The sequence below is a fragment of the Eurosta solidaginis genome, chromosome 4, assembly GCF_040869045.1.
Source record: "Eurosta solidaginis isolate ZX-2024a chromosome 4, ASM4086904v1, whole genome shotgun sequence".
Taxonomy (NCBI): Eukaryota; Metazoa; Arthropoda; class Insecta; order Diptera; family Tephritidae; genus Eurosta; species Eurosta solidaginis.
In genome coordinates, this window is record NC_090322.1 from 157,044,342 (window position 1) to 157,066,438 (window position 22,097).

A 22,097-nucleotide genomic window follows, 5' to 3' on the forward strand; every position below is an offset into this window, starting at 1 on the left:
CACAATTTTTTTTATTGTTATACAAATTAAAAATTGCCAAGATTAAGTGAAAAATCAAAACTAAAACGCCTATACTTGCTGATGTTGGAGATTTCTGATGAAAATGCCTGCTGTAATGTCTGCAAGGTTGCATTCCTTTGAGTTTACCGCGTTTACACAATGAAATGTGCGCGTAAATTTATACAAATTGTGTAAATGATTTTTCATACAAAATTTGACAGCTCGTTTACGCACTAGATAAATGTATACGTTTACACACTTTATAAGGCATTTATACGGTTACATGAATCCCCCTATTATTGTATAAACTCATTTTACTTCCTGATTTAGCGCTGATTGTTAAGTATAAAAAAGTATAAAGTAACTAATTTCAAAAAATCCAAAAATATAAACTTGTCACTTTTGGGTTTGAAACAAAAGCAAAAGGTTTTAAAAATCTGAAAGTAGTAACTGGAATAGAAACATCTGGTTTTATAACTTATCCTAACAGTTTAAATTTAGTGCTGAAAATCCAAAAATAACAAATTTTATTTGTGAAAATTGCTGCAAGGTTATCGAATCTTTTTCGAAAAATTTGTAAATTCTTAATAATAAGTATAAATTCAACACACCATTAAACAAACAAACATAAATATGTAAAACTGCGCACGAGTTTACAAAGCTTCTCATTCTCAACGAAAAAGAAACTTCACAAAAACAAATCTACACAACACGCAAATTAATAGAGCCAAAATGTCTCAATTGTGTTGTTAGTGTAGAAATGAGAAAAACTGAAATAAGCATGGAAACAAATACCAACAGGATAGCCTAGTGGTTAAGGAAACTGCAGTTTCACTGTGTGATTCGCGGTTCGAATCTCGGTGAAACCTTTGATAACATTACGAAATTGCCTGATGATGATTACGTTGGCGGTTTTCGAATTGGTACCATCGCAATATGCCAGTAAATGTTTCTTTCTTCTCAGTTTCTCTGAGAAAACCATAATAATTGAATATTCAATTATTATAAGCCGGTGTTAAGCTCATGAATTCTTAATTTTTCGAAAAATTTTGTTATACATATCGTCGCTGCGCTAACGAAAACAGTTATGTGTTTTTTTCAAATTTTTTTTTTTATTGCACATTTTATTATCACTATATAGAGCCCACATTTCTGCATATGCCATTTTTTATATCTCTTTTGGTTTAGAAGTGATCGAAAACAGCTATGTGCTCACAGTATTAGAAGTCCTCTGCAACACGGTTATATACTTATAATTTTTTTTAATCGCTGGCGAAAGTGCTTTGATTTCAATGTAAAAAATAATTACAAACCATCTCGCTTCCCAAGGCAGCCGGTTCTATGAACCGGAGCGACTCGGGATTTTTCCCGACCAAGGGATGTCATTTCAGTGTAACTCCATTTAATTTATTGCGTTCCTCCCACAAATTGTCATCCTCCCAGCAGATCCTTGCAACGGGACTGCGCCATATTCTTCTGCTCCGGGAGGGTATCCAGCACAATCCGGGACTCTTACCTAACCCCGGTCCAGAGAAATGGTTTTTCTGCGTATGCCGGAAAAAATCTTTTTAGGGTCGTCACACTCTTGACAGTATGTCACGTACAAGGGATGGTTGAATCGGACGGGATGTTCTGTGCTAGACCCCAAAACTCGACGTCCTCGTAACTTTTATAAATCTTTTGTGGCTCCTTGCTGTTAACGCCCAAGGCCGTCCCGTAGTCTGCGCCCCCACTACCTTCTAGCAGTCCCCTGCTCAGCAAGCCACAAAAAGTACCCGCTACTGCTCGCGCCTCACGGCGCCACCACCTCCGCAGTAGAGTCGGCAGCAATGCCGAGCATCAGCCTCCGTCTTCTTCTCCTCCTCTGCCCGACACGAGTAGGTCACAAAAACAGACTCTTAGTTCCTACCACCTTCCTGCCTTGGACGGAGCCATTTTCCTAGATGTTCTGGTCTCAGCAACGGCAACCCCCCGAGGTGTTTCATGGAGCCATGATGCTAGGCCGCAAACCCAACTACATCGGGTACCCAAATGCTTGCCAAGGGACGTCCAGCAATTGCGTCCTGCCCTCCCTCAACTCAGACGTAATCACCTATCACTTACCCCCCGAGTGACGACGTCTTCCCCGTTGCACTTCAGAATTTTGCAGTTAAATTTTAATGGGTTAACTGGGAAGATTACGGAGATAGTTGATTTCATGAAGCGGCATAACATCCGCATTGTAGCGATCCAAGAGACCAAACATACAGCAAGATCTGCTTTGCAGACCTGCTCAGGACATAACGTCCACAGAAAAGATTGCGAGAGCAGAAATGGAGGCGGTCTCGCGTTTATCACCCACCACTCAGTGCAATATAATCTATTTGATCCCGACATCACGCTACCGACTATCTTACACCTTAAAATCGTGGGTGTGACGTTCGGTCAGGATCTACATTTTGGAGAGCATACAACTGCAATTGCACGGAAAATCCAGAGCCGTAATAAAATCCTCAAATCTGTTGCCGGAAGTACTTGGGGTAAAGACAAAGAAACGCTCATTACTGCTTACAAAGCAATTGGCCGGCCAAAATACTACCCTCAGAACCGCTACGGGCGGTCTTCTTATGTCCCCAGAACACCACGTACACAATGAGGCGAGAGTACTCCCCATTTGGGGAGAGAAATGAAATGCTAAACAAACAGTTTCTGTTGAATACCCAGAAACCTGGGGATCCCAACAGACATCTGATTGATGAAGCTACACCTTTCCTGGGGCTTAAGGGAACATCTCCGTAAGCATTATGAGGAAATACGGCAACAATTTCATATATTTTCCTACCGCCAAAAGCAAATTTGAATCATGTTTGAAAGCAGTTATGTGCTATAAAACGGCGCAAATATTTATCACGTCGTAAAGGGTTAAAAAACATGATTTTTTCCTTCACACATCAATAACATACTTTCCATAAAAAATTTCAAAAATACGACATTTGCAAAATTTTGTAATGGACACTAGAAATAAGTTTTTTTGATCTCCTGAAAAGTTACTGAAAAACACATAACTGTTTTTGTGAGCGCAGCGACGAATATAAAATGTTATGAAATATTTTACACAGTAGGTAGAGGAACGCTGTACGAAAAATCTCTAGTTGAAAACTGGTGCATTTCTAGTACATTCGGAACCTCTACTAGTTGGCCCTCTATATCTTTTAAATGCTTCTAACCGGCGAATTTAACATGGCGATGTGCTAGTTTGTTTGAGTTGCATTAACTTTTCTATAGTTCCGAACTAGATACATATTTCCACTTTTTATTTCAACTATTTCGGTAGTTCCAAACTAGTGTTAAAAAGCTTACATATTTTCTTGGTACTATTTCGTTGGTTCCGCACCAAAAAGAAATTCTAAATGCTGCTTCTAGTACGATATTAGCCCATTTATAGATACCTCCGAGCCGGTGGAAAAGTTTGAGAAAAGAAATCATACTCATAGTCCAAGTTACGTCAAGCTGGTAGCAGTTTTTTTTGTAGATAACATATTTCTCGAAATTAAGTATGAAAAATAAGAACCCAAGCTGTAAATTTTATAACTGGGTAAAATCTTGTTAGTACTGAACTTGTACTTATTTGGCAATTTATGTCTAGTTCCGACCCAGAAATGTGTATCACTATTTTTTGACTGAAAGAATTTCAAGGATCCGCCCACTATTTTCTATACCCAGCTGTACTTGTACACAGGGTATTATAACTTTGATTGGATAACGGTTGGTTGTACAGGTATAAAGGAATTGAGATAGTTATAGACTTCCATATATCAAAATCATCAGTATCGAAAAAAATTTGATTGAGCATGTCCGTCCGTCCGTCTGTCCGTTAATACGATAACTTGAGTAAATTTTTAGATATCTTCACCAAATTTGGTACACGAGCTTATCTGGCCCGGAATAGATTGGTATTGAAAATGGGCGAAATCGGATGATAACCACGCGCACTTTTTATATATATAACATTTTGGAAAACACAAAAAATCTGATTATTTAGTAAATAATACACCTACAATTCTGAAATTTGATATGTGGACTGATATTGAGACTCTTGATAAAAATTTTAAAATTTTTTTTTAAATGGGCGTGGCACCGCCCACTTGTGATAAAATCAATTTTACAAATATTATTAATCATAAATCAAAAATCGTTAAACCTATCGTAACAAAATTCGGCATAGAGGTTGCCTTTACTATAGGGAATGCTTTGAAGAAAAATTGGTTAAGGACCACGCCCACTTTTATATCAAAGATTTTTAAAAGGGTCGTGGACAAATAAGCTATAGCTTTGCAAAAGAGCTTTATATCAATGGTATTTCATTTCCCAAGTGGATTTATAACAATAACTAGGAAAAACTTCAAATTTTAAAAAATGGGCGTGGCACCGCCCCTTTTATAACTAAGCAATTTTCTATGTTTCGGGAGCCATAACTCGAAGAAAAATTAGTTCGGAATAGAATATGTATGTATATGTATTATTGCGCAACCTTGTAACACTATTAAGCACACAAAACAAACAACAACAGCATTTCAAGTGTACAGCTGGGTATGTAATGGTCGGTTTCACCCGAACTTAGACTTCCTTACTTGTTTTTTTATAACTTTAAGTGCAAACTTCTCCAGTTTCAAATTGAAACCCAGTTCTAACCACTCACTTTCAGGAAGACCGTTATAATCTATATAAGTACTAGCAGACCCGGCAGACGTTGTTCTGCCCTAAATTTGGCCTATATGCATACATTTTAATAAGCATTTTCCGTCTAACTCTACCCTCCCCCCTCTTCACTTTTTCCTAATCCTTTTATTCACTCCTCCCTCCGTCTTTTTCGCTTCATCTATCTCCATCGTCGTCTCTTTCTTTCTCTTTCTCAGTATCCTCCTTCTCTCTTTTCTCTTCTTTCAAGTTCTTCTCATTCTTCTTCATCCCTTATTGCCTGTCCCAGAGGGTGGTATGTATTTTGTTCTAGTCCCAGTCCCACTCCGATTCTCAATCCCAGTCCCACTCCGAGTCTCAGTCCCAGTCCGTTTCCAGTCTACTTCCCGGAAAAAAGGGTCGTAAATACTAATATAGGCAAATTTATATACCAAATTTCAGGCAAATCGCATAGGACGTATGTAAATAGGTATGTGGATATTATTAATTCATGTCCTCATTTCGGCTTCGCATGCATATTTATCAGTTTTGCCAGGTTGATGCGACTAAATCGAATATCACAATGAAAATTACTTTAGAGCTCTCAGCAACGGCTTTCATTTGATATCCATATTACCCACATATTCTAGGGTTACCCGGGTCCATTTTTCGGCCTATATCTCGTTGATCTACGTCAATCGCAACCAAAGCTATGTAATAACCACCGCGTGAGGTATACGCAACTTGTGTGAAAGCTTGAACAAAATCGACCGACACATCTCTTCAAACACCGGCGACCAACTAACACACATTTTAGCCTTTCTTTTTATACTCAGTTGAGCAGAGCTCACAGAGTATATTAAGTTTGATTGGATAACGGTTGGTTGTACATATATAAAGGAATCGAGATAGATATAGACTTCCATATATCAAAATAATCAGGATCGAAAAAAAATGTGATTGAGCCATGTCCGTCCGTCCGTCCGTCCGTCCGTTAACACGATAACTTGAGTAAATTTTGAGGTATCTTGATGAAATTTGGTATGTAGGTTCCTGAGCACTCATCTCAGACCGCTATTTAAAATGAACGATATCGGACTATAACCACGCCCACTTTTTCGATATCGAAAATTTCGAAAAACCGAAAAAGTGCGATAATTCATTACCAAAGACAGATAAAGCGACGAAACTTGGTAGATGAGTTGAATTTATGACGCAGAATAGAAAATTAGTAAAATTTTGGACAATGGGCGTGGCAACGCCCACTTTTAAAAGAAGGTAATTTAAAACTTTTGCAAGCTGTAATTTGTCAGTCGTTGAAGATATCATGATGAAATTTGGCAGGGACGTTACTCCTATTACTATATGTATGCCTAATAAAAATTAGCAAAATCGGAGAAGGACCACGCCCACTTTTATAAAAAAAATTTTTTTAAAGTAAAATTTTAACAAAAAATTTAATATCTTTACAGTATATAAGTAAATTATGTCAACATTCAACTCCAGTAATGATATGGTGCAACAAAATACAAAAATAAAAGAAAATTTCAAAATGGGCGTGGCTCCGCCCTTTTTCATTTAATTCGTCTAGAATACTTTTAAGGCCATAAGTCGAACAAAAATTTACCAATCCTTGTGAAATTTGGTAGGTGCATAGATTCTACGACGATAACTGTTTTCTGTGAAAATGGCCGAAATCGGTTGATGCCACGCCCAGTTTTTATACACAGTCGTTCGTCTGTCCTTCCGCATGGCCGTTAACACGATAACTTGAGCAAAAATCGACATATCTTTAATGAACTTAGTTCACGTACTTACTTGAAACCACTTTATCTTGGTATGAAAAATGAACGAAATCCGACAATGACCACGCCCACTTTTTCGATATCGAAAATTACGAAAAATGAAAAAAATGCCATAATTCTATACCAAATACGAAAAAGGGATGAAACATGGTGAGGTAATTGGATTGGTTTATTGACGCGAAATATAACTTTAGAAAAAAATTTATAAAATGGTTGTGACACCTACCATATTAAGTAGAAGAAAATGAAAAAGTTCTGCAGGGCGAAATAAAAAACCCTTAAAATCTTGGCAGGTATTACATATGTATATAAATAAATTAGCGGTATCCAACAGATGATGTTCTGGGTCACCCTGGTCCACATTTTGGTCGATATCTGGAAAACGCCTTCACATATACAACTACCACCACTCCCTTTTAAAACTCTCATTAATACCTTTAATTTGATACCCATATCGTACAAACACATTCTAGAGTCACCCCTGATCCACCTTTAAGGCGATATTTCGAAACGGCGTCCACCTATAGAACTAAGGCCGACTCCCTTTTAAAATACTCATTAACACCTTTCGTTTGATGCCCATATTGTACAAACAAATTCTAGGGTCACCCCTGGTCCACCTTTATGGCGATATTTCGAAACGGCGTCCACCTATAGAACTAAGGCCCACTCCCTTTGAAAATACTCATTAACACCTTTCTTTTGATACCCATATCGTACAAACGCATTCTAGAGTCACCCCTGGTCCACCTTTATGGCGATATCTCGAAAAGGCGACCACCTATACAACAACCACCATTCCGTTTTAAACCCCCATTAATACCTTTAATTTGATACCCATATTGTACAAACAAATTCTAGGGTCACCCCTGGTCCACCTTTGTGGCGATATCTCGAAACGGCGTCCACCTATGGAACTAAGGATTACTCCCTTTTAAAATACTCATTAACACCTTTCTTTTGATACCCATATTGTACAAACAAATTCTAGGGTCACCCCTGGTCCACCTTTATGGCGATATCTCGAAACTGCGTCCACCTATGGAACTAAGGATTACCCCCTTTAAAAATACTCATTAACACCTTTCATTTGATACCCATATCGTACAAACGCATTCTAGAGTCACCCCTGGTCCACCTTTATGGCGATATCTCGAAAAGGCGACCACCTATACAACTACCACCACTCCCTTTTAAAACCCTCATTAATACCTTTAATTTGATACCCATATCGTACAAACAAATTCTAGGGTCACACCTGGTCCACCTTTATGGCGATATCTCGAAACGGAGTCCACCTGTAGAACTAAGCATCACTCCCTTTTAAAATACTCATTAACACCTTTCTTTTGATACCCATATTGTACAAACAAATTCTAGGGTCACCCCTGGTCCACCTTTATGGCGATATCTCGAAACGGCGTCCACCTATGGAACTAAGGATTACTCCCTTTTAAAATACTCATTAACACCTTTCATTTGATACCCATATCGTACAAAGGCATTCTAGAGTCACCCCTGGTCCACCTTTATGGCGATATCTCGAAAAGGCGACCACCTATACAACTACCACCACTCCCTTTTAAAACCCTCATTAATACCTTTAATTTGATACCCATATCGTACAAACAAATTCTAGGGTCACCACTGGTCCACCTTTATGGATATATCTCGAAACGGCGTCCACCTATAGAACTAAGGATTACTCCCTTTTAAAATACTCATTAGCATCTTTCGTTTGATACCCATATTGTACAAACGCATTCTAGGGTCACACCTGGTCCACCTTTATGGCGTCATCTCGAAACGGCGTCCACCTCTGGAACTAAGCATCACTCCCTTTTAAAATACTCATTAACACCTTTCTTTTGATACCCATATTGTACAAACAAATTCTGGGTCACCCCTGGTCCACCTTTGTGGCGATATCTCGAAACGGCGTCCACCTATGGAACTAAGGATTACTCCCTTTTAAAATACTCATTCACACCTTTCTTTTGATACCCATATTGTACAAACAAATTCTGGGGTCACCCCTGGTCCACCTTTATGGCGATATCTCGAAGCGGCGTCCACCTATGGAACTAAGGATTACTCCGTTTTAAAATACTCATTAACACCTTTCATTTGATACCCATATCGTACAAACAAATTCTAGGGTCACCCCTGGTCCACCTTTATGGCGATATCTCGAAACGGCGTCCACCTATGGAACTAAGGATTACTCCCTTTTAAAATACTCATTAACACCTTTCATTTGATACCCATATCGTACAAACACATTCTAGAGTCAACACTGATCCACCTTTATGGCTATATCCCTAAATGGCGTCCACCTATAGAACTATGGCCCACTCCCTCATAAAATACTCTTTAATGCCTTTCATTTGATACACATGTCATACAAACACATTCCAGGGTTTCCCTCGGTTCATTTTCCTACATGGTTATTTTCCCTAATGTTGTCACCATAGCTCTCAACTGAGTATGTAATGTTCGGTTACACCCGAACTTAACCTTCCTTACTTGTTATATATAGATTTTTATTTTTCACACTTCACTATAATATTAAAACGAAATGCAGATATTCGTTGCTTTTGAAATTCAGCTTAAAAATTGCCCATGGAACAACTAGACTCTCCTGAATTAAAAAATGTCTTAGTACCTCTATGCCGAGGGCCCCCTCAGAAACCACGGGCCCGGGGTAATCCCCCCACCCCCCCCCCCCCCCCCCGGGATCGACGGGTTCAAGTGGCGGCCAAAGCAACACCAAAAATTCAGGCCGAGTTTTTCAATTGGAAAGAAAATATGACCGAGCGCGGTCGCCCCTCGGCAGTGATTTGGCATACAGTCCAACCGTATTGCTACTATGAAAAACTTTTCAGTGAAAACGCATCTTCCCTGCATCAGCTTCTGTTTGGAATCGGCATAAAACATGTAGGCCCCGTCTGCCAATTTGTAGGGAAAATCAAAAAGGGAGCAAGACGCAAATTCGAAGAGAAGTTCGGCCTAAATCTTCTCAGAGAGAAATCGAGCCAAGCGTTAATTAATTTTTTTCTTTTTAATTTTTATGGTTAATACGTCAAGCGTAATACAAATTCTAAATAACAAATTCAAGGTTGTTGTCTTTATTCCAGATAAATGAAATTAGCCGGTGTTTGGTATAATATTTTGCTATTCTTTTTCAAAGGAAAATTTAGTTGTACTTAATTGCTCGTTTCTATATTTGTACAGTTGAATTGTGGTATTAAGTTAACATAGTTTAAGTTATACGTGTACAATATGCCGTAGTTTTAACCCTTTCGCGCATATGGGACACTGATGTCCCAAAAATAGTTCCTTGTATAACAAGAAAGCTAGCAATATTTTACACTTTTACGTTATAAAATACTTAATCTTCTCTGAATTTATATTTCCGAACCAATTTTCATTTAAAGTGTTTATTATAACAACAAAACGAAAGCTCATGACAATTTATTAAATATCAAGGAAAATTACCTAAGCTAACCATTTCGAAGAGTCCTTTATATTACGAGCTTAAACTACATATGGACCCGATTGCTTATTGGATCTGTAAGATATTTTATTAGTTTTAAATTTTTTTTAATACAGCTGTCAGATCTAGAAGCAGCATGTGGCTTAAATCATAGGAAGCTTCTAGTATTTGCCAACATAGGTCCTGGTTTTTGATAGGGTTTTTCAGTTTGGTCGTTAAAACAAACTTCTGATAACACTACGGACCTTTTCAGAGTATGTGAGGTCCTCATGCACCGGCCAGTTCAACCTAACCTAAATATTTTTAAGCTGAAGTATTTCATTCAAGGACTGGTACAGAAAGTTCTTCTAATTTCGAACTCCCTATAAATTTTTTAGTAATGAAATATTACTTACTTACTTACTTAATTGGCGCTTAACCGTTTAAACGGTTATGGCCGTCCAACAAGACGCGCCAGTCGCTCCTTCTCTCTGTCAACCGGCGCCAATTGGTCACACCAAGGGAGATTAAATCGTTTTCCACCTGGTCCTTCCAACGGAGTGGGGGCCGCCCTCTACCTCTGCTTCCATAGGCGGGTTGCGATAGAAACACTTTCTTGGCAGGAGCGTCGTCTTTCATTCGCATAACATGGCCTAGCCGGCATAGCTGCTGTGTTTTAATTCGCTGGACTATGTTGATGTCTGCGTATAGCTCGTGCAGCTCATCGTTAAAATCTTCTTCGGTACTCGCCATCGCCAACGCGTAGAGGTTCATAAATATTTCGAAGAACTTTTCTCTCGAACACTCCCAGAGCCGCTTCATCAGCTGTTGTCATGGTCCATGCTTCTGCCCCATATAGCAGGACGGGTACAATAAGTGACTTGTAGAGTATGATTTTCGTTTGCCGAGAGAGGACTTTACTTTTCAATTGCCTACCTAGTCCAAAGTAGCAATTATTGGCAAGAGTGATTCTTCGCGGTATTTCAGAGCTGATGTTGTTGCTAGTTTTGATGACATATTAGGCTTTGAATTGTCTCAATTGATATTTTATAGCATTTTTATACCCAGCGGCACATGTACACAGGGTATTATCATATTGGGAAATCGTTAATACAACAACAACAACAACAACAACAACAACAAGCTAAGGTTCAGACTGCGGGACGCCCTGTGGCGTGAAAAGCAAGGAGCCACAAAAGTTTTGAGGAAATTGCAGGGTCTCAGAATGTTGAGATCTCAACCAAAACATCCCGCTCTATGCAACAATCCTTTGCATACGGCACACTGGCATGAGTGCGACTTTCCTTAAGGTATTCGTTTACTCCACACGCATCCAACCATTTTTCTTAACCAGGATTGAGTTCAACGCCTTTCTTACTAAGAAAATATGGAGCAGTCCTTTGCGTGGAAAAATTCGAGTGGCATGCCGTGACAATCCTCAGAAGTCCCACTAAATGACGTTTCTACTTGGGAAATACCCACAAAAATGCATAATATGCAACGTCGTTGTTTTAAATAGTTTCCGGGATGGTCGGGCCATAATCGTGAAATTTTCGCGATTAATATCGAAGAAAGGACTATCGGCAGCGTTAACCCCAGCGGGTTAGGGGGCTTAGAATATACTCGCGGTAGGTATGCTTGTCGTAAGAGGCGACTAAAATACCAAATAACTTCAAGGGGTTGTGTAGCGCAACAATCTCAAGGGGTTGCCCCCAATCCAATTGTCAACCTCACCTATCCGCGGCGAATCCTGTTTCACTAACAGCCGAGGCTCTGGCGACCCCAAATCCCTCATGGATCTAGGGGGTGGGTGGCCGTTATGGCCTAGAAGGTTTCATGTGGTCTTACCAAATCGTTCCCGAGATGGTCGGGTTAGTACCTGTTGTTGTTGTTTGTGTTGTTGTAGCGATAAGGACACTCACGAAGGCTTGAGGAGTGTTATCAATGTTGATGGTCTTTGCCGGGTGCAGATCCGGTACGTTCCGGTAACAAGCTAGTATCTTAATGGTGCTTGTTATCGAAACTTACCATATCTGTATTCGGCAAAGTACCATCAACATCGGTAACACTCCCCAGGGGGAGTGTCTTTATCGCTACAACAACAGCAGCAATAAAACCTCGCAAAAAACCTTTGCCTGCACTTACAGGCGGTTTTAGTTAACTTTGACATTATAGTGGACGGTTTTGTTGTCGGCTATGCATAAATAGGAAAAAAAGTCATCTGGCCATGCGGTTTTGATATTGATATTTTGATCAAATGTTGTAATGGAGTTCGGTTTTACTTACCTGCGTGGAGACACGACATGCGCCTAACATCAAATGTAGACCCTCACGAACCTCAACTGAGTAATCTTCTAAAGCACTTAACATAGTCTCCAACTGGTCCTCACGCAAAATAATATGACGAGCAATAGCAGTGAGGCTATAAATTGCTTTTAAGCGCACATCTTCGATTTCGTCATTAAACATATCCACTAAAAAGTCAAGACAAGTTACGGCAAAGTCAGGATTACTTAACGCCAACTTGCACATGGAGTCCACTGCAGCTGTACGCACTTCTAAAAACTCATCCTCCAATCCGTGTACTAGTGCACCACAAGCTCCACTAGCCACCAAAGATATAGATTTGGAGTCCAACCGCTCTTGGGGGGCATCATCTGCCCAACGTTTCCCCGTTGACCATTCACCACTTGCTACCAACTGTGCACCACGTTCATGTGCTGTCTTCTTACGACGTAAATTACTCATCAACTTTTTGTCGAGTGTTTGGTTTAAAAATTCTGAACTAACTTGCGTCATCAGACCCAGGTGCTCTGCAGCCTACGCAACATAAACAAAATAAAGAATCGGTTATAAATTTTACATTTGTCTTCTTGTAACAGTGTAATCCCATTTAATTTATGTTTGCAATTATCATTACCTGTGTGCGTATTTGAATGGATAGGTCACATAGTGCACCACAAACTTTGCCAAACGCAGCATCAACTAAACGCATCTCTTCGTCTTCATCGCATCCAGCAATCATGTGATCTGGATGACTAACGCCTAATTGAAAAACTAATTGTAATGCTTCCTTGCGCACGCACTCATAATCATCTTTCATTGCTTCAACAGCGCGTTGATATAATTTTGGTGATAGTGTAGCACCACGCTCACCCAAGCACAATATTGAACGTAATGCTTGTGAACGTACACCTGAATCTTGTGAATCTGCATAGTGCCCGATTAAGTCCAGTACACCTTTACGAGCATCATTTAAGGTAATAAAAGCTGATAGTACCAATAATGCATATTTATGTGTATGATGCGAGTCTGAGGTGAGTTGTTGCTGTGCAAAATGTGCAATTTTCGTCACATGTGTTGATGGTAAGAGCTTTATATTTTTTATGCCGATCTTATGTAGACTATATAAACCTTGGGCAATAACTTTTTGCGAACGTTCTTGTTTTATAACAGCAATAATACCATCGACTAATGCATTGATCACTTCAGGTAATTGTACATCAGCAAAATCAGCAAGCAATCCAAGTATTTTCACTCGGACCGTAGTGTCGCCATCACGCTCTTGACGAAATATATCCATTAGTCGATGTATAACATCTTGTACTTCAGCCACCTGTGTATCCTCCAAAACGAGTTCATCGGCTATTTTAACTAATACTTCCAATAATTCTTTGCTACCTTGTTGACCCTGCGTGGCGGGTAGAATGTCCAAGGAAGCTAATATTTGCAATATTTTACTGCTGGTTGCAGCCTTTACTGTCGTTTGAATTCGTATTTTCTTTGATGGTTTCTGAACCAACTCAATAGTTTCCGTAACGGAATGACACCGCTTCACTGCGGTAGCCATTTTAGTACACAAAATCAAATGAAAAGTTGTATTTAATTTAATTGATATTACCCCCGCAAGTAGCAATGTTCATTGTGAAACAACTTTGATTCACAATGGCAATGTTTTTGTGCAATGAATTCTTTTTCTTTTCCAAACGTGTTTTCACAATTGAAGTGCAAACTATCGATAATAGCGATTGGTGGATAGTTTTAGCCACAATTCACACATCTATAATTCCATCATGGTATTAGCCATCATCCGATGGCAAAAGCCTGAGCCAGATAAATAATTTTGCATGTAAATGCAACAAAGATTTGAGCCAGATAAATCCAGATAGAAGTCTGGTTCAATTTGTGAGCTAGATAATTTGTTAATTACTTGTCTTTAGTGCGGCAACGCTGAATTTAATAAACCTACTTTTACAAAAAGAGATGTCGCTGCTTTGCCTTTCGCCTTATGAGTTAAATGAAAAACAGCGGCGACATCTGCCTATCACATTTCACGTGTGCGAAAATATCACGACATCTGCTTCTCAAGTCTCTCAATGACCCAGAGCATTCCCGTGAGAATTGAGCGCGAGCCGGAGCTGTAAAACTCACTGGATGGCGGCAATTGTGTTTTTAAAAATAGTTGATAGAGATACAATCGTCAAAAAAGGAAAAACAAACTTGTTTAGACATGTCTTTAAAGAATACCAAATTTGGTATTTATTTACAACAAGCGTCATTTGCTAATACATGTCCAAAAATATGTGGAGAGTGTCAAAAGGCGCGATTCGACCAAAGTAGCAATAATCCGAGAGCGGTAAAGAAAAAGTTTGCATTAATCAAAAGATATTCGCGAAAAACGGAAAAATTACCGGACCTCTCTGAACCCGAGGATGGATCCATAGTATATTTGCGCAGAATACTTCTCTTCAAAATCCTTTGTAAAATTTTTTTTCTTGTGCAGAACAAAATTACAACTAAATGAAAATTGTCAACTTTAAGGGTCAACTAATGGTGACTTATCCACATGGTTCAACTATATACAGGTTGGCTCATCTGTAAAGCAACAAAATATCTCTGTTCAAATTGTCAAAATCTGTGTATTGGGCTTGGTGCGAATAGTATGGAATGGAAATATAAAACTTAGCAGTTTTTGTATGTGTTAGTAAAATGTTGGCAATGTGTTGGTTTCATTTTGAGTTTGCCATCTCCTTTTGACAATCCCTTCGACCATGCAATGACATAAATAAAATCAGCTGATGAGATGAGCCAACCTGTACATAATTGAACCATGCTTATCCATAACCAGATAAAACAGCTGATCGAACCAACCTTATGGAAATCAATATAATCGATTAATGGTGCCATACCATGCTAAAACCATAAACATCCCTACAAGAATACTGACTATCATATGACTACCATATGATTGTCAGCAATGTCAACCTAACGATCAGCGCCTCATACAAACTTTCTATCACGAACTTAAGGGGACTTGCGCAAATGTGATGTAAACAACTGTGTACGTGTGTTTTTGTCTCCTTCTTATATACCAACATGGCCTACTGATGAAGTATATAGACGTACTGCTCACTCTCATTCCTTTTCTTGGATCAGTGCTGACACTCTAACTATCAAAAAGTGTCATAAATGATAGTTTACTGTAGATATCAGGTTTGACTGTTATACTATCATAAATGACCATTTTTATCATTGTTTACTATATAGTTTGGCATCTTAAGTAGAGGTTATGTTGCGAATAGAGTGGAAGGCAGTGGACTAGGCAGTCGAATGTCATATAATGAAGGAATGGTGTTCGGAGATTTTTCAAAGTTAAAAAAAAAATGGTAAAAGCTTTAATATAAATAAAACTATTGTTTTAATAACAACAAAAACGCCATATATATTCTGTATACATAAATTTGTAAGGATTATACCACTTTAAAATTTGAATTAAATAATCTAAAGTTTTGTTTTGAAACTGAGTCGTGAACTGTGCGTGTGAATGTGCGAATTTTCACCGATCAGCTGTTAGTTGCGCTACTTGGTAAAATTTACAATGATTTTTATATTCCGCCAAAAAGGAAACAATGCTTTTTATTTACTTTATTTCATTACGTTTTTAATTTTGTACGTGATAAAAGCATACGTGTTTTTTATTTGTTTAAAATAAATAGTTTTATAAGAATTCGAGTTCAGAATGTTCAATTTAAATTCAGAAAAAACAAAACAAAGAAGAGCGCTTTCCTTATGCGGAAACACATTTAAAAATGGATCACCACTAACCACTATTATTTTTCGAGTATCAGTTTTTTGAGTGCGCCCCATACATTCCGACAGCTTTTGGTATTTTTTAATATTATTTTCGATTTTTTTTCTTTTAGCATGGAGCTTTGAAATGCTCTCTTTTTCATTTTTTAAACTTATTTTTATACTTATGGTTTTCGTTGGTTGAAAATGGCGGAATTTAAAAAATATCAAAACAACCGTGATAATCATTTGATTGTCATATGACAGTCAGTAGTGACAACATGATTAAATCGGATAAACTGTTCTCGCATACATAAAATTCCGTTGAGAATTATGTATCTGTCTCACATGCATAATGGTATCTGCTGTATGTTCTTTTGTTCTGTACCAGGTGTCCGAAGCTTTCCCAGTTTGAGTCCTTTTTCATGATTATCGGCTGTCGTTGGGAACATGCGGACATGCGTGAGCGAACAAAGGAACATACATAAATTTGAGTATCAATGTTTACATCATCGCAGGATCAGCATTGTCAATTACAAGTGTGAGTGTATTAGTAAAACTATCAGCGTTTCTTGTAGGGATATCATAGCCAACCAATTGGTCTTTGGTTTTACGCCATATCCATAACCTAAAAATATTTGAGTTGGTGAATTTATTGACTCTTTGTATAATTTATTTATTGTTTTGGATACGTTTTGACTTAGAGACTTATTGTTTGAGGAATATTTATTTATTTATCAGTCTACAAATTAAACAATTATACAGACCAAATATACCGACACTTAGATCTCAGATGTAATACACGATATAAACAACATAAGCAGTCAGCAATTTTAAAGTAATATTTAAACAGTATTGAATAAAACACTTGACAATTTCAATTATGTTTGTAAAATTTTGCGTTTTCCTCATTTTTATGAAAATTTCAGCTGTTTAAAGTTATGGCACCATTAATCGATCATAATGGAGATGGTTATGGATATTGGTATGGTTACGACTATGGCCGGAGTCATTGGTGCCGTATGTCGTATCGCTGTATCCGTATCCCTAACGTAATCAGCTGTTTATCGTTACGACGGTAACCAAAACCCAATTGGTTGGCTACGATACGGCTACGACCTTAGCGGCACCAATAATCGATTGCATTGATTCTCATAAGGTTGGTCGAATCAGCTGTTATAGGTTACCGATACGGTTACCGATAAAGCACCATTGTCTCCAGCTTAAGGAAGTTTAACTGGCCCTTTAACTGCAAATATCTCCTGACAATTAAAATTTTTCTTTACGAAAAGCTTTCGTTAACGTTAAAAACGTTAACAAAAACGTGATACTTTATGTTTGAATTGTGCTGGAAATGCTATAGCCATGGTGAAGCCGTAAGGTGGTAACAGCGAGCGGACATACACACACAAACTCCGTGTAATTTGTTTGTGTAATTCGTTGGTGGTAATGTCAAAAATACTCTGAGAAATGTTCGTACTGTCAAAATTCATGAGAAAAGTTGCAATCATATTGGCCAATGCTTTCACCTTTAATGACTCCGCCATCAATCAGCTTTGCCAGCATAGTTTGAAATTAATAATCAACATAAACGATTTGATTTCGTTTTGATATGGCCGAAAACGAAACAAAATCACTTCGTTAATTTGACGTTCTTAACGTTAATAAACGAAACGAAATGATTTTGTTTCGTTTATTAACGTTAATTATCGTAACGAAATGATATCGGTTCGTTGGTTAAGCATGCCTGGTTTATCTTACATATTTGTGTTTCAAACCGACATTTAAATTTGTCTTCAGAAAATCGGACTACATATTAATATTAATTTTTGGAATTCAGTTATTAGAGAAAATATGAGCAGCCAGTTACTGCTACAACTATAACAACACTGTTACAGTCTTCAACAAAATTGTTTGAAAAACGCTTTTGAGCAAATTTTTTAAGTAATGGAATAGGTAATCGAATCCGTTTTTTCAAACGGTTTCGGAGGAACCCGTTGGTCATTTTTCGGTTATTCGTTAAATCCTTTTGAGCGAGTTAAAATTTGTATTTTCCGCTTTCGTATTCGTGGCTCTGGGGTCAAAGCGCGACGAATTTAGCAGATGTGAGCTAAAGTAAAGAATTACCAATTTTCTTTTCCGCCTTCGAATTATTGTCGATGTCAATACGCGTCTTTTGACACTTTTCTCGATATTTTTGGTAGCGTCGACCCTTCAACTAGACTTTTACCCCAGTTTTTTCACCTCAGGGAAATCTGGCACATGGACAAAGCAAATGTCGACACTATTGGACATCCACGTTAATGGGCATTACGTTACCGACTGTCATATACCCAAAAATACTGAGTGTGACATTCAATCAGAACCTACATTTTGGCGAGCATATAGCCGCAATTGTCCCTAAAGTTCAGAGCGGCGACAAAATTGTCGGTCAGGTATCTTACCGATAGCACTTGGGGCAAAGACAAAGAATCGCTCATAGCCAGTAATAAAGCAATTGGCTGGCCGCTTGTATGCTATGCGTTCCCAATATGGTCGGCGAGCCTAAAAGAAAAACACTGAAGGAAACGTGAGGTCTGTTAAACACTGCGCTCAGAATAGCCCTGGACTCAAGAAGTCAGCCGTATTAAAGAAAAGTAGTGACATCCATAAAAAGTCATCGGATTATTATGCTAACAAGGGCTCCGTTGTTGTTGTAGCGATAAGGGTACTTCCCGAAGGCTTTGGGGAGTGTTATCGATGTGATGGTCCTTTGCCGGTTACAGATCCGGTAACACAGCACTATTAAGGTGCTAGCCCGACCATTTCGGGAACGATTTATTAAACCTTCAGGTCATCCCTCCATTCCCACCCCCAAGTTCCATGAGGAGCTTGGGGTCGCCAGTGCCTCGTCTGTTAGTGAAACAGGGTTCGCCGCGGATAGGTGAGTTTGAAAATTGGGTTTGGAGAAGCTATATATTGCGCTGGCAACCTGAAGGGTTGCGCTACGTAGGCCCTTGAATCTGGTATTTTAGTCGCCTCTTACCACAGGCATATCTACCGCGGGTATATTCTGACCCCCTAACCCGCTGGGGGACAAGGGACCAGTCAACCCCATTATCAAAGATAAACTCCCTGAACTCGCAGTTGAGGAAGAAATCTTCCCAATCTTCCCAGCTCAACTTCGATCTGGCCACTTATAGATTAAATTCTTGCATATCCAGAATCAATCCCGACATGCCCAATGTATTTACTGCTTGCCACGTGTCTCCACATGAAACTAACCATCTTCTCAATCACAATATGGAACCAACGCCTCTAACACCATTATCGCTTTAGTCCAACCTGTCGAAACAAGTTTCCCTGAACTCCAGTATGTGATAAGAAGTACTTTAGCAACCCATCGTATACTTTAATGTCTTGCAGTAGAGAAGTTATTAAATGACTTTGATGCGGCATCCAGCCTAAGCCATGATATACCAATTATATGAATGGCCTAGAAGGTTCAATGTGGTCATGTTAAATCGTTCTCGATATGGTTGGGCCGGACAGTTAATCGTGCTTGTTGCCGCAATTTACCGAATCTATATCCAGCAAAGGAGCATCAACATCAATAACACTCCCCCAAAACCTTCGGAGTGTCTTGATCGGTACAGCATACCTCCAAAAACTTCGAAGAATGTATTTATTAATATTTTAGAAAAATTTTAAAGCTTGAAAACACTTTTATCGTCTTCAATGTGATTTATTTACTCGTACATTAGCTTACATTTACATGACTATAGAATGGTATTAATCTTTTCTACGTTTTCTCTCTGTATTTCCACTTCGATCGCTCTTATCCTCAGATCGTTTGGGTGCCTTTTTAGCCATATTCAAGAACTGATCCAAACCGAATGGATCCTCTTCCTTCTCAAACTGTACTGGTCCTGAACGTTGAGCAGCACCAGCGGCACCACGAGTAGTACCTGAAAACTCTTTATCAGGAACGAATCGTTGTGTATTTACTATTTGGTCCAAGTCTCCACCATAAGCATCATTATCCAATTGTTTGCTTGGACGATATAAATGTGAGGCTAATGAATTGGAATCACGCCATGGTTTATCGTAAACATTATATGCTTCGTCATCACCATAACCTGAATCCATACCCTTTGTGGTATTGAACAGACGTTGATCGAACAGTGTTTCGCCATTACCAGTCGTCTTTGCAGGCATACCCAGTGCAATTTGTTCAGAAATATCACGTTCACGTTCACGTTGTAATTTAGTACGTTTTTCAGGGGCAGCACGTGCCAAATTACGATCCCGCTGTCGCTCACGATGACGTTCAGCCCTTAATTCGTTACGTTCCCGAGTTTCTGGATTAACGGCAGTTGGGTCTTCAGGTTGCCGCAAACCTGCACGTTCCTCTCGAGCACGTTGGGCCATCATTCGTAACATGTCCTCTTTCTTTTCTTTTTCTTTCTGTGCTAATTTCTTTTCAAGCTGTGCACGGGCCTCTACAGCCTCACGAGCTTTACGATCGGCTATATACAACGCCTCAGCCATTTTAGCAAATTTCTCACTAATATGTACTTGTTGCAAACCACGGCCATCGGCAGCCAAGCGTTTATCCAAAGGTATTGTATAACCCTTTGCATTCTTCCAGTTCGAAATGCAAGGGGGTATCTTCCACTCCTTTTGTTCTTTAACTGTGACCTTGCGCGAAGGTGAATGCAACACGGGTGCTGGCGGCGATGGAGGTCCACGAGGTATTTTTTTGTTGATACGGAACTTTGGTGGTTCCATTGGATCTTGTTGTGCTTCAACCATGCGAATAACACGCTGTTTCGCACCTGAATTGAATGCATCTCCTTGTTGTGAAGGTGTATAACGTATATACTGTGCTGGTGCTGATTTTTCGGCATGCCTAACTGGCATGGCGGCCGCGATTTTGGCATTGGTCAACTTTTCTAAAGCTCGTCTCGTTTCTTCAGTCGTATCGGCAACAGTTTCAGCATCAGGCCGCCGCAATTCTTCGGCATCGTCAGCAAGTACCTCTGCTGGAAGCAATTGTGATATTGACGAGTATACAATTTTATCTTTGACATGACCTTGACGTGCTATAGCATCATACTTGATTTTTCCTTCATCGTCCAAACGTACTGCGAGTGCATTTGATTTCTTATTCAAATTCGATGGACTTCCCATGCCTAGATAAATGCATTTGAAATAAACTGTATTCCTGAAATCGCACACATAGAAAGCTTTGCTTACCAAGTGGATATTGTGCCACATGAATTTCCGGAAATGCGCCCCCATCGCCAAAGTCCGCTTCTGTACGCGGAACCCAATCTTTACGCTGACCATATGGGGGTGCAGCAATTTTTGCTGATACCAATGCACCCATCGGTGCTCCAATAATCTTGGACTTTTGCGATACGCGTCGTTCATCTTCCCTGTCCCATACTGGATTCGAAGGCGAAGGTAAAATGCTTGACAGAGACATTGTACTTAATTTTTTATTTTACTAAATGATTCACTTGTATATTCCCAAGACCACTAAAAATTGGAAAAAAATGTTGCTGCTGGACTAGATGTTTTGTTGAAATAAAACAATGGGCATTGTAAATTTTACCAAGTAGCGCAACTAACAGCTGATCGGTGAAAATTCACACATTCACACGCACAGTTCTCGACTCAGTTCTAAAAAAAAATTTTAGATTATTTAATTCAAATTTTAAAGTGAGATACTCCTTATAAATTTATGTATACAGAATATATATGGCGTTTTTGTTGTTATTAAAACAATAGTTTTATTTATATTATAGCTGTTATCATTTTTTTGTTTAACTTTGAAAAAACTCCGAACACCATTCCTTCATTATATGACATTCGACTGCCTAGTCCACTGCCTTCCACTCTATTCGCAACATAACCTCTACTTAACCTGCCAAACTATATAGTAAACAATGACAATGGGTTATATTTACAATCCACTAACCCAGGCTCATTGTAAATTTTACCAAGTAGCGCAGCTAACAGCTGATCGGTGAAAATTCGCACATTCACACGCACAGTTCTCGACTCAGTTTCAAAAACAAACTAGATTATTTAGCTCAAATTTTAAA

The 22,097-nt window shown here is 38.9% G+C and overlaps 2 protein-coding genes across 2 annotated transcripts in view; both read right to left on the reverse strand.

Annotated features, from left to right (window-relative positions):
- Nucleotides 1-13,889, reverse strand: part of IntS4 (integrator complex subunit 4) — a 42,095-nt gene extending 28,206 nt beyond the window's left edge. The window contains exons 1-2 of the mRNA XM_067783505.1: nt 12,857-13,889; nt 12,223-12,756 (exon numbers count right to left, since the gene is read on the reverse strand). Of these exons, the coding sequence (XP_067639606.1) occupies nt 12,223-12,756; nt 12,857-13,786 (1,464 nt within the window). The 5' untranslated portion in view covers nt 13,787-13,889. The remainder of the gene's footprint in view (nt 1-12,222; nt 12,757-12,856) is intronic.
- A 5,816-nt stretch (nt 13,890-19,705) lies between these two features.
- Nucleotides 19,706-21,571, reverse strand: Bx42 (Puff-specific protein Bx42). Its single transcript, XM_067779145.1, has 2 exons — nt 21,244-21,571; nt 19,706-21,179 (listed from the first exon to the last, which is right to left on the reverse strand). Exons 1-2 carry the CDS (start codon nt 21,473-21,475, stop codon nt 19,777-19,779), a joined length of 1,635 nt encoding a protein of 544 aa, XP_067635246.1. The 5' UTR covers nt 21,476-21,571; the 3' UTR covers nt 19,706-19,776.
- Between the last annotated feature and the right edge of the window lie 526 nt (nt 21,572-22,097).

What these genes read in the sequence shown, in the direction of transcription:
- Bx42 (XM_067779145.1), bottom strand. Translation starts at nt 21,475, where the DNA reads ATGTCTCTGTCAAGCATTTTACCTTCGCCTTCGAATCCAGTATGGGAC. An exon ending in TGTGGCACAATATCCACTTG is followed by an intron (nt 21,180 to 21,243) that starts GTAAGCAAAGCT and finishes GCATTTATCTAG; the next exon opens with GCATGGGAAGTCCATCGAAT.